Source organism: Vulpes vulpes, chromosome 2 (genome assembly GCF_048418805.1).
Source record: "Vulpes vulpes isolate BD-2025 chromosome 2, VulVul3, whole genome shotgun sequence".
NCBI lineage: Eukaryota > Metazoa > Chordata > Mammalia > Carnivora > Canidae > Vulpes > Vulpes vulpes.
The window spans coordinates 14,203,321-14,216,559 of NC_132781.1; the positions used below are offsets into that span (position 1 = coordinate 14,203,321).

A 13,239-nucleotide genomic window follows, 5' to 3' on the forward strand; every position below is an offset into this window, starting at 1 on the left:
CCAATCAAAAATAAAGCTTTAGGGGTCCCTGGGTGGCTCACTTGGTTAAGTATTATAGACTCTTGATCTCAGATCTTGATCTCACGGTCATGTGTTCAAGGCCTGTTTTTTTTTTTTTTTTAAAACAACAACAACAACAACTTTGTTTTCTCTGGAAAGTAGTATACTTCTAAGTTGAAATTTTGTTTCATTATTATTTGCAGCTCAAGTGCATTTGTGTAGTGAGGAAGTCTTGAGCTTTAGCTTTTTTTATGACTCAAATGATGGAGATAGTTGAGAAAAATTTTAAAATACAGAAAACACCTTAGCCACTTTATATTTACCACTAGAGGTCTCACTCACTTCAGAAAACTGATAGTTTTTGACCACATCACAGTAACCTCGCTGTCAAGTTAAATGTTTGTAGAATAATATAATCAGGTAAGTTGAAATTTAGGTATTTTTGTTGTTGTTGTTAGGGTAGAGAGCTTGTATTTTTGTATTATTTAACAGAAGAGAAACTTAGGAGGTTGGGACTGAGAGTTTCATACTTAAGCATTTGGAAGCCATGCCTAGTGTTTTTTGGTTTTTGGTTTTTTTTTTTAAGATTTATTTATTTATTCATGAGAGACAGAGAGGGAGAAGCAGGCTCCCTGCAGGGAGTCTGATGTGGGACTCAATCCCAGGACTCGAGGATCACAACCTGAGCTGAAGGCAGGCGCCCAACCACTGAGCCACCCAGGTGTCTCCGTGCCTAGTGGTTTTGTGTGAAAAAGGTGTTTTCCTTAGTCCTTAATTCTGTAACTAGTTAAACATCTAAAAGGAAAGCTAGTAGTGCAATTTTTTGTTTTTTGTTTTTGCATGCAAATATACATTTATATGTTTGTTGAGATTGTAGACTCAAAAGAACAGGAAAGAATGGATTCCTCCCAGGAAAATATACTTAATGTTATTGAAGGCATTAGGTATTAAAAATACTTAATGTTATTGTTTGATATCAATAACAATGTTATTGAAGTATGAAAAGTACTTTTCCATTAAACACATTTAAAAATGATTAGGTATTGAGGGATCCCTGGGTGGCGCAGCGGTTTGGCGCCTGCCTTTGGCCCAGGGCGCGATCCTGGAGAGCCGGGATCGAATCCCACATCAGGCTCCCGGTGCATGGAGCCTGCTTCTCCCTCTGCCTGTGTCTCTGCCTCTCTCTCTCTCTCTCTCTGTGACTATCATAAATAAATAAAATTAAAAAATAAAAAAAATAAAAAAAAAATAAAAATGATTAGGTATTGAAATAATATGAATAGCAATAAATTTCAAGAATATAGTTAAATATATCAATACCCTAACTTCCAAATATCTTCTTAAATACTTAACACTTGTAAATTTTAGTCTTCTCTTATTTGAAGTTGACAGAGCACAGAATTATAGAATTGGGGAACTGATGATGCAATTTCTGCCTGGCCTTGAGTCTTGGCACATTGGTATCTTGACTTAAAAAAAAGTTAGTGTAGATATCAAGGAGTAAAATTTCTTCAGTTACCAACACTTAACCAACATTTTGTTCTGGTACTTTTAGCTGCCTATTTGCTATCTCAATATGTCTAATATCTAAATTGTCATTTTTATCTCTTTAACATTTTATTTAGTTCTACCTTCTAACTTTTTTCCCCCCAAAAGGACCAATCTTCTCATTGTTACTTAGGGCTGAAAACTGTAGTGTCATATTTTTTTAAAAAAGATTTATTTATCCATGAGAGACACAGAGGGAGACAGAGACATAGGCAGAGGCAGAGTCCCTGTGTGGAGCCCAATGTGGGACTCCATCCCAGGGCCCCGGGATCATGCCCTGAGCTGAAGGCAGACAGTCAACCACTGAGCCACCCAGTTGCCCTTGTAGTGTCATTTTTGACTCTAGTTTCATGTAAACTCATATTAGATCTTTCAGAGTAGCTTACTTCACTGTCACTTTCCTTTTCATGTGATTTCCCTCGTGCATGGTCTACTCAATTTACTCTTATATCCTGCTGAATGAAACTTACAGCAGCTTTATAGGGGATCTCTGTACCTACCTTTCCTTCTCCCAGTCCACCCTGAATACCACTAGTGGAAAAATAGAACCATGCATTTACAGCCATGCTTCGGAACCTAAAGTGGCTCCCTGTTACCTACTTAAGACATTTTCTGACTTTTAATCTCACTTACCAGCAGTATTTACTTTTACACCTTAGCATCGATGATTTGGTTAGACGACTGAGAGCCCTTCAGATATTGTCAATGTTGTCATACTTTTCTCAGCAATCTTCCTGTTTGTCCTTTAAAGCTCAAATGAATCCTGTCTCTCCCCCTCCCCCAAAAAAAGGTCTTGGTTTACTGTTCAAATTCCAACTGTTTTCCTGTTTTTCTAAGCTTACTTGTACTAATTGTTGAACTGCATAGTAAATGAGAGGTATAACATAGCGTAGTGGGTAAAGCATGAAATCAAGAATGAGATTATACATGCATGGGTTTAAAAATCCAAAATTTAGAACCTGGCTCTGTCATGTGCTGTTGTTTGTCCTTGGACTAGTTAATTAACCTCTTTGTGCCTTAGTTTCCTCATCAGCAGAGTAGAGATTATAGTAGTATTTACCCCATTGGATTATTGTGAAGAATAAGAGATTTAATATTTGTAAAGTACTTAGTGCCTGACATAATATTAAAAGTGTATTCTTTATAATCAGTACAAACACTTGTTTATTCTCAGGCTCCCCTCTCCTCCATGGCATTAAAAAAAAAGATTTATTTATTTGAGAGAGAGAGAGTGTGAGCACAAGCAGGGGGAGCAGCACAGGAAGAGGGAGAAGCAGGCTCCCAGCTGAGCAAGGAGGTGATATGGAGCTTGATCCCAGGACTCTGGGATCATGACCTGAGCTGAAAGCCGTGCTTAACTGACTGAGCCACCCAGGCACCTCTAGAATTAACTTTAATTTTAGTTTAAAATGGGCCACTTTCATTTATAGCTAAATGTTAAACTTTTCATGAAGAATGAGATAATCTTGTAGCAAATGGTAGCTTTATACAATTAATCTTCTGTTTTCCATGTCAGAATATTCTTTAATTAAAAAAAAAATTCTTCCCTTTTTTCACAGGACTTCCTGATCCATTTGCTAAGGTGGTGGTTGATGGATCTGGGCAATGCCATTCTACAGATACTGTGAAGAATACACTTGATCCAAAATGGAATCAGCATTATGACCTGTATGTTTAAATGATTCATTTGAAATGAAACATAGAATCAATATTATTTTATATAGTCTTTGAAAAGAATCACTGAAAATGATCAGAGTCTGATCTGGGGTATAATTTGGTCTTCATGAAGGGATATAAAACCTAATGGGAAGGTACTTTGGCTTAGTGGTAGCTGGTTTTGAAAGATGAAGTGCCCTTAATAAGCCTGTGGAGAACAAAATACAGCAACAGTATACAGCATACAGTATACAGCAACCACACCCCATCTTCTTTCAGTTAAATAAAGGTATTTACTTTTGGCAAATTATGAATATAAATGACTATGAGTATAAAAATAGAAGTCATAATTGGGGTGCACTCATAGGCACTCTCTTTGCTTTTGTAGGGATGGTTTCTTTCTTCCAGTTTTATTTTATTTTATTTTATTTTATTTTTTTTTTTTAATTTTTTATTTATTTATGATAGTCATACAGAGAGAGAGGCAGAGACACAGGCAGAGGGAGAAGCAGGCTCCATACACCGGGAGCCTGACGTGGGATTCGATCCCGGGTCTCCAGGATCGCGCCCTGGGCCAAAGGCAGGCGCCAAACCGCTGCGCCACCCAGGGATCCCTATTTTATTTTATTTTTATTATTATTTTTTATTTTATTTTTTAAAAGATTTTATTTATTCATGAGAGAGACACACAGAGAGAGAGAGAGAGAGAGAGAGGCAGAGACACAGGCAGAGGGAGAAGCAGGCTCCGTGCAGGGAGCCTGATGTGTGACTCAATCCTGGATCTCCCAGATCACGCCCTAGACTGAAGGCGGTGCTAAACTGCTGAGCCCCTGGGCTGCCCTCCAGTTTTATTTTAATTACAGTAGTATATGTAACTTCCTAAAAAGGCTCATAATACTATAAGGCTTTTAATGGGAAAATGCAGTGTGCTGCCCCATCTTATTCCTGATTCCCATTCTCCAGGTAACTACTTTGAGTAACTTTGACAGTTTATTCTGGTATTTTCTTCTGTTTCTAGATATCATGCTTATTTTATACATCTCTCTCTGTGTATGGATTGAAAGAGGGAGGAGGAATGCAGAGAGAGATTTAGTGTATATGTACTTTCAGCTTTAGGTATTAGTTTTACATTTCCTACCCTACAAGAAAATTTAGCTTTTATAACTGATCTCTCTCATCCTTACTCCCACAATACCCACATGGCCCTTCTTTCTCCCAACCCTCCAGTATAGTTATATGAACCTTCCTGGTTAAATCATTGTTCTATATTTACATTATGATCATGTAACTATTCATAACTGAGTCACGTAGTGTGCAATGATTACATTTCCTTTCTTGACAACTTTTGTTTTTCTGTGGTTGTAACTATCTTACTTTGTCATTTGCTTAGTTTTCTGTCTTATTAATTAATTCCCAAACTCTCCTACAGGACTGAACATTTCTGCATATATTCAACCACATGAGCTATTTCACTGGCTTTATTTTCTTCTTGGAGATATCCCTCCTAAAATCTTTGTCCTATTCCTCCAGTCTGGTTTGGTAGTCTAAGCTGGTCTAAGACCTGCTGCACAGTTGTCTGGAAACTTGCCTTTATAATTACATTGGGAATTTCCTTTGTCTCTTCTAGCTTCAATGACTATATTCCTTGTTTTGGTGAAGTCTATCTTTCATTGAGAAAGAATACAGAGATAGGGAAAATTCTTTGAGATCTTATCTGAAATTATACTTTGTCTTCTCACTTGATTGATAGTTTGAGTATAAACTTCTAGGTAACACATCACTTTCTTTCCAAATTGTGAATACAATGCTCCATTGTCTTACAGGTTATCAGCACTGCTGAGTAGAAATACAGTGTGGGCCACAAATGGAGCTGTCTGTAATTTTAAATTTGCTAGAACCGTATTTTAAAAAGCTAATAAAAAGGATTAGGCTCAATAAATATATTTTATCTAGTTCAGTATATCTAAAATACCCTTATTTCAACATAAAATCAATATAATAATTATTTTAAAATAAATAATAGATTAAAAAAACATTTTTAAGCTAAGTCTTTGAGATCTTAGAGGAGTTTGTTTTGCACTTATGGAGTGCCTGAATTTGGCCTAGCCTCCAGTATTCAATAGCTCCATGTGGCTGGTGGCTGCCCTTTTGAACAGTGCAGTTTTAGAGTATTGCTAATGGCATCTGAATTTGGTCTTCTTGATTATTGTTTTCCACTGGAAGATTGCAGGGTTTTCTCTTTGTGTCTGATACTAAATTTTTGATGATGGTCTTGGTATATATGTTACATAGTACTAGATATGTATTGGGAACTTTTTTTTTAAGATTTTATTTATTTATTCATGGGAGACAGAGAGAGAGAGAGAGAGAGAGAGGCAGAGACACAGGCAGAGGGAGAAGCAGGCTCCATGCAGGGAGCCCGACGTGAGACTCGATCCCGAGTCTCCAGGATCACACCCTGGGCGGAAGGCAGTGCTAAACCGCTGAGCCACCCAGGCTGCCCTGTATTGGGAACTTTTAATCTGGATAATAAACTCTTTTAAAAAATTTTAATTCCAGTATAATGTACAGTGTTATACTAGTTTCAAGTGTACGATATAGTGATTCAGCAATTCCATATCTTAGTGTTCATCAAGATAGGTGTACTTTTGGGGCACCTGTGTGTCTCAGTAGGTTGTGTCCAACTTTTTATTTCAGCTCAGGTCATGATCCCAGGGTCATGAGATTGAGTCCTGCATTGGCTCTGTACTGGGCATGCAGTTTGCCTAAGATTCTCTCTCCCTCTCAGTCTGCTCCCTACCCCCCAGTCCCATTCACTCTTATACTCTCTCCAAAAAAAAGATAAGTGTACTCTTAATCTCCTTTATCTTTTTCACCTGTCCCATCCTGTCATCCCCCCACTTCCCCTATGGTACCTATCTGTAATTAAGAATCTGTTTTTTGGTTTCTCTTTCTTTTTTTTCCCCTTTGTTCATTTGTTTCTTAAATTCCACATGTGAGTGAAATGATACAATATTTTTTAAAAGATTTTATTTATTCATGAGAGACACAGAGAGAGAGAGAGAGACAGAGACACAGGCAGAGGGAGAAGCAGGCTCCGTGTAGGGAGCCTGACGTGGGACTCGATCCGGGGTCTCCAGGATCACACCCTGGGCTGAAGGCGGTGCTAAACTGCTGAGCCACCTGGGCTGCCCGAAATGATACGATATTTATCTTTTTCTTACTGACTTATTTTGTAGCATTATACTCTCTAGATCCATCTATGTTGTCATAAATGGTAAGATTTCATTCTTTTTTATGGTTGAATAATATTCCATTCTTTATCCATTTATGTCTCAATGGATCCTTGAGCTGTTTCCATAATTTGGCTATTGTAAATAATGCTGCAATAAATACAGGGTACATATCCCTTTGAATTAGTATTTTTGCATACTTTGGATAAATAGTAGTGTGATTACTAGATTGTAGGATAGTTCTATTTTTTTATTATTTTTTTGACAGAGAGAGAGAGTGAAGCGAGTGCTGGGGGAGGGACAGAGGGAGAGTGAGAATCTCAAGCTGACTCCATGATGAGGGCAGAGCTGAACATAGGGTTTAATCTTATGACCCTGAGATCACAACCCAAACCGAAATCAGGAGTTGGATGCTTAACTGACTGAGCCATCCAGGTACCCCTCTGTTTTTAAATTTATGAAAAACTTCCATGCTGTTTTCCATAGTGGCTGATCCATTTTGCATTCCCACCAACAGTGCACGAGGGTTCCTTTTTCTCCTCATCCTCACCAACACTTGTTTCTTGAGTTTTTGATTTAGCCATTCTGACAGATGTGGAGTGATATCTTATTGTGGTTTTTATTTGTATTTCCCTGATGATGAGTTATGTTGAGCATCTTTTTATGTGTCTTTTGGCCATCTGTATGTCTTTGAGATATGTCTGTTCCTATCTTCTGTGTGTTTTTTAATTGGATTATGTGGTTTTTTTGGTGTGGGTTGTTTAAGTTCTTTATATATATTGGATATTATCTCTACTGGATATGTCATTTGCGGATATCTTTTCCCATTCAGTAGGTTGTCTTTTAGTTCTGGTTTGTTGTTTTCTGTGTAGAAGCTTTTTATTTTGATGTACTCCCAATAGTTTAGTTTTACTTTTGTTTCCCTTGCCTTTGGAGACCTATCTAGAAAGATGTTATGGCTGATATCAGAGAAATTCCTGCTTGTGGATACTTTTTGGTTATGGGAAAATTTTTATTTAGTAAGTAATTAAAATATCTTATTTTTAATCTCTACACCCAGCACAGGACTTGAGCTTACAACCCTGATATCAAGAGTTGCATATTCCACTGACTGAGCCAACCAGGTGCCCCCCTGTCTTTATGTATTTATGGTTGATTTCCCCTCTATTTTCTCTTTTTCCTTTTCTGGAACTTTTGGATGTTCCTGTTATTTTGGATGTTATCCCTTATGAATTCATCATCATTTAGTTGTCCTTTTTTTTCTCATATTTTCTCTTTTTAAAGATTTTCTTTATTTATTGGAGAGAGAGAGAGAAAAGAGAGAGAGAACAAATAGGGAAAGGGGCAGAGGGAAAGGGACAGGCAGACTCCCCACTGAGCAAGAGCGTGACACAGGTCTTGATCCCAGGACCTTAAGATATGACCTGAGCCAAATTCAGACACTTAACTGACTGAACTGCCCAGGTGCCCTTTCTGTTTTAATAAACCATTTTTGTTTTAATAAAAAATTAAAAACTGTGATGAAATATCTGGGCTGTTTCCCCAACTTAGTTTAACAACATACCTTTTATTGTAATTTCTGCTTTCACATTTTTAGCTTCTAAGATCACTTTGCTTTTTGAATATCTTTTTTTCATAATTTCTTCATATTTCTTGGATACAATATCTTCTCTAATAAGAGAAATGAGTTTTCTTCTCTTCTGTTTCCTCTCATTATTAGAGTTCCTTTTTTTTCTGTTAGTTTGATTTGGATTTCTATCTTTTTATATTTAAGGGGAGGCACTTTGGTGTTGATTGGAAATTCTGTTCCTGTGGGTAGAGCTGGTCCACTCATGAGGGTATCAGGTGTGACTGTGACAATTTCATTGCACAGAATTCTCCTTTTTCCCTCTTGGGTACTATATGTATTCTTGGATGCTAATGTTCCCAATGCTAAATAGCGTAAGGATGCTAGGAGTGTCTCTATTGACCATATTAACCTCTTCTTAATATCTCTGCTTTTGTTATGGACTTCTATCTCCTTCCTCAGCTGTGTCTAGTATCCCTCAGAGATAGATATATCCTCTAGATCCTTTTCAGAGAATAAACCTTAGGTCTCTGCCAGGATTGAGGATGAATTGGATCAGGGAGGGGATTCAGGAGGGCTTTCCATTCCTTTTAGTACTTTCACCAATCTTTGTTTCAGCCCCACTATCACTGTCACAGGTTTACAAGAACAGAAATATTTCAGGGATTTGATAGCAGTAATAGTCTTGTTTCTTATTTGTCTCTCCCTGAAATCAGGTGTAGATTTGTTTTCTCCAGGTTGTTAATTCTGTTATCACCTGCTTTCTACACCACTACCATTTTGTCAGCATTTTCTCATGTTATAAACATGTTAACTACCCTGATATCCTGAGTTTTAAGTCTTTGGCCTTTTAAGCTTTAGACTTCACCTTTCATCAGTTTCAGTTTTTTTTTCAAAGTGTTCCATTTGACTTACCTACAAAAATGAGTTTTAGATCTCCTATCAAACCTTTATGCTTGACATCTCACCTACTAGACAATTAGTGCTAGAACTACCCTAAAGTACCTAGCTCAGCTTGGATTTTGGTCAGTACTTAAATTTGACTTTATAAATCACATGTGAACAAATGTCATGTTTGACACTTGTTCTGAAACACTGAGATACCTAGAGATAACTCAGAATAAGGCTTTTGTGTATGCCCCTCAGTGCTATGGCTCAATAACTACAAGTTGGTAGGCAGATAAATAGGACCCAAAAAGTAGGTGATAGAAGTGGAAGTACTTGACTTCCCTCCTCCACAGCTTGCTTGTGTGAGCATTAGCTCAATATTTAACCCCTTGTGCATCAGTTTCCATTGATGACAGCAGTAAGGCCTACGTTAGAAGACTGATAGGAAGAATGAAACAGGTAATATCAACACAAGTGAATAGGAATTATAAACAGTGAGATAAGAATATGGGGACGTGTAAGGTTCTCTAAAAATATGCAGAATTTCTTTATATGAATTTAGGAGTTAAGGACGGCTTCCTAGAAAAAATGGCATTTAGACTTAGACCTTAAGTAGGAGTTAATTTGAAAAAGGAAAAGTTGGACAACTCTAAGCAAAAGCAGCCTGTGTGAAGACCCAGATGTGAAAGGGATCATGACTCTGAAAACACTTCGGAGGGGCAACATTAGTGAGTTCATGTACAGGGAGTATGGCATAGGACAAGCAAAAAGAAGCAAGAAGGAGCCAGCTCATGAAGGTCCTTGAAAGCCTACTAGTAAGTTTGAATCCTCTCTTAAAAGGAGTGGAGAGCTATGAAAGGGTTTTAAGTCGGGGAGATGTTATAATCTTGTTTATATACAAGAGTGGGTGCTTGGGCTATAGTGGGAAGAATGGCTTAGAGGGAGGCAAGGATGTCCAGGAGACTAGGTCCAACACTGGAGTATTGGGTGACCTGATGGGGTAGAGGCCACTGGCACAGGCAGTGAGAGGATTCACCCAAGGCAGAACAAAGGAGACAGAAGTTTACTGAATACTCTGTGAGGGAGCAGTGGACAGGATAGCAAAGGAGAGACTCTGCCAGGAGGCAATGGTATGGGGCTATAGTTAACAGGGGGGTGAAGAGGTCTGGGAACAGATAAATTTTTCTTTTTTGGTAACTGTGCCAGTTGTAAGCAGCCCATTGGTCAGCTAAGGCCTATGGATATTTTGAGGTGGGTTTCTTGCTGAGCCTATTTGCATTCAGCTCAGTAGTCACTGTGGCCCCTTTGACCTTACTTAAGTTTCCATTGCTTAAGCCTGTTGCCCAAAAGTAGCCTCTACATTCCTCCCTGGCAGACCGGCAGTGACAAATCTTTGGCATGGGTGGAGGTTTCATCTTCAGTAGCTGCTTCATGTTGGACCTGGGAGAGAGGGTATCTATACCTAAACTTGTTGGTCTGTCAGGGATTCTGTGCAAGTTACAGACCAGAGCTTGGTATGATTCTAATGTGCTAATAGGTGATTTGAGTGAGATTCCTGGGTGGCCAGGTCAGTGGGATATAGGAGGAGGGGCCTCTCCAATGGTATGGGCTAGAATCCCTGTTGAATCATCATTATTTGTATGTGGATCCAGCAAATAGAAATGATGACTTTATGTTAGAAAAGTGGTAATGTGAATGTGATGCTAATGTAATGGTAATGTGGAAATGTGAATGAAGAGATGTAGACTTTCTAAATATTTATAATATGGCCTTAAAACTTAAAAATGTACTTGAAATGTACTTGAAATGTACTTGAAAAATGTACTTGAAAAAAATGAAATCTCACTGTATCCTATGCTTTGCTATATTTGGCTCACAGAGTTGGTTTGCTGACCCCTCCTTTGACTCCTTGCTTTTCTAGCCTTGTTCCTATGGTCTTTCTCAACACAGCAGCTGAGGCAATCTCATTAAAACATATTTCAAATCTTGTTATTCCTGCTGCACATCTCCCATTGATTTCCAGCCTCACGTGGACTAAAGGTCATACCATGGTTGATAAGGCCCTTTATGATTTTGCACCCTGTATTGATTAGAGCAGACTAACTGATATAATAGGCAACCTCAGATTTTCAGTAGCTTCATACAGTCACAGTAATGAATTTTGTATAAAAGTTCCATTTGGCAGGGAGACGATTCACTGTCTCAGTTGTTCAAGGACACAAACTGACAGAACCTCCTCTGTTTTCAGTGTATGTTCTTAAGGTCTCTGGGTCTTGACAGCCAGCCTCCTGACAGGATGCTTACACAGTGGTGGACTCTTCTAGGCATGAGGGAATCAGTATTTTATCATACTTGTATATCAAGCTTACCAGCTGGGAAATGGATTTAATGTGATTTTTTTTTCTTTTAGTGCTTGGCTTGGGGTGATTTAGCTGTTTAATAATTGATTCTGATTCTAGAATTTTGACATATCATGCAGTAGATACTTGCCAAGTTAGGTCTGTTAGGTCTATTTAAAAATTAGTGCATGCGTGCTGGATATTTGAGCCCAGAGTTTTTCATTTGCAGGCAAGAGTAATGAAATTCAAATTGGCTTAATTTTTAAAAAGAGAATGTATTAGCTTGCATAATTAAAAGTCCAGGGGGGTGGCATGCTTTAAGCACAGCGGGATCCCAAGTGTGGCTTCCCTGTTTCTCAGTTAAGTTTTAGTTCTCACTTAAGTGGTTTTGGCTTTTTTATATACTAGGTGAATTTTCTGATACTACTGCTTTACTGAATGACAAAGTACTTTAAGATCAAGGTTGCTGGACCAAAAATTTGACCACTTAGAGACAATGAAATTTAGTTAGGGTTCTACTGATATAATTATTTATTTTATTATATTTTTGCATGGGATGGCACCATGTGAACAATTGGCTGTGGTAGAGCTTTTACATACTTGCAGGTGTATGCACAGACAAGTGTAGTAACGCTTTTCCCTGCTCTGCTTGTCTGCAGGCAGTGAAGTGAAATCTGCAAGAGTCCTGCTCGCTCAAGGCCTGCATACAGGGAAGAAGCAGGGGAAAAGCGTTACAATCAGCCTTTGTTCTGCCGCATTTTAAAACATAACAGGTATGTCAGATTTTTGGTCTGTCAGCCTTGACAATGCCCCTTGAAAACTAAGCGAGTATTTTCTGAGATAATAGGTTACGTCTTTGAAATGTTTTTAAAATGTGACTGTGATAAAGGTTCATGCGAGATTTTTGTTCTTGGAAAGAAATATTGGAAACTCCCTTGGTGTTATTTGACACTAGCTACTAAAATAGTTTTTTTACTAACAAAAATTGTTACCCAGACTGAGAGTGGCAGATGTGATGAAGGATATAATAAAAATAACTTTTAGATTTTACTTTTAAGATTTTTTAAAAATTTAAATTCAATCCTGTGGGATTGATTGAACTCAAAAAATACTTTGTAGTATTTAGCCATACTCTGAAGTATTTGTGACTTTAGATTACAAAAGCAAAAGAAAAATGTTATACTAACTGCTTATAGTTGTCACATCACTCATTCAATCATGTTGTGTTTTAGGTATATTGGAAAATCTGATTCAGTCACGATCAGTGTGTGGAATCACAAGAAGATCCATAAAAAACAAGGTGCTGGATTTCTTGGTTGTGTTCGACTTCTTTCCAATGCCATCAACCGCCTCAAAGACACTGGTTGTGAGTAGATACGAGTGCTTTTTAAAATAAAAAAAAAAAAAACAAAAACAGAAACATATATTTTGTGTGTGTGTGTGTGTTTTCGGGGGAGGCAGGGAATCCAGGAACTTAACTTCCTGTGTATGTTGGAAACATTGGTAAAAATTCTTGGTTAAATTTATTTTATGGACTTTATAAAAAGAATGAAACATTTAAAATATGTGAAACTTGAACTGAATCAGAGCTGATGCTTAGTATGCAGTGAATTTATAAGTGTTAGGATAGATTTGATATCCAAGGGTAAAAAGAAAGGTGTCAGAATATGTATGCCTTTTTTAATTTCTTAGCACCCTTCTCTGGTTTTGGTGGATTTAGGAGATAAAGTAAATTTTATTTAGGTGATTGGAGTGTTTAAGGTGGCAGTTTAAGGGGAATTATTAGAGTGATACATAAAGAGTGATACATAAAACTGGAAAAAATTAAACATTCTGGAAAGGTAAGGCATTGAGTATAAGACAGCCTGTATTAACTACTTAATTATAGCTAGTTTTCCACCAGCCTGGGCATTTAGAAGATCAGGCCAAGGTCAAGACATGAGAAATGATTTCCATATTGGATTGACAAGTTTAATTAGCATATGCATAATTCATGAAACTAGGTGAC

General features: G+C 37.7%; 1 protein-coding gene across 1 annotated transcript in view; it reads left to right on the forward strand.

The window, feature by feature from the left end:
- SMURF2 (SMAD specific E3 ubiquitin protein ligase 2) overlaps positions 1–13,239 on the forward strand; it is a 124,068-nt gene that overhangs the window by 70,620 nt on the left and 40,209 nt on the right. The window contains exons 3-4 of the mRNA XM_072746782.1: positions 3,108–3,216; positions 12,464–12,597. Coding sequence (XP_072602883.1) covers positions 3,108–3,216; positions 12,464–12,597 — 243 coding nt within the window. The remainder of the gene's footprint in view (positions 1–3,107; positions 3,217–12,463; positions 12,598–13,239) is intronic.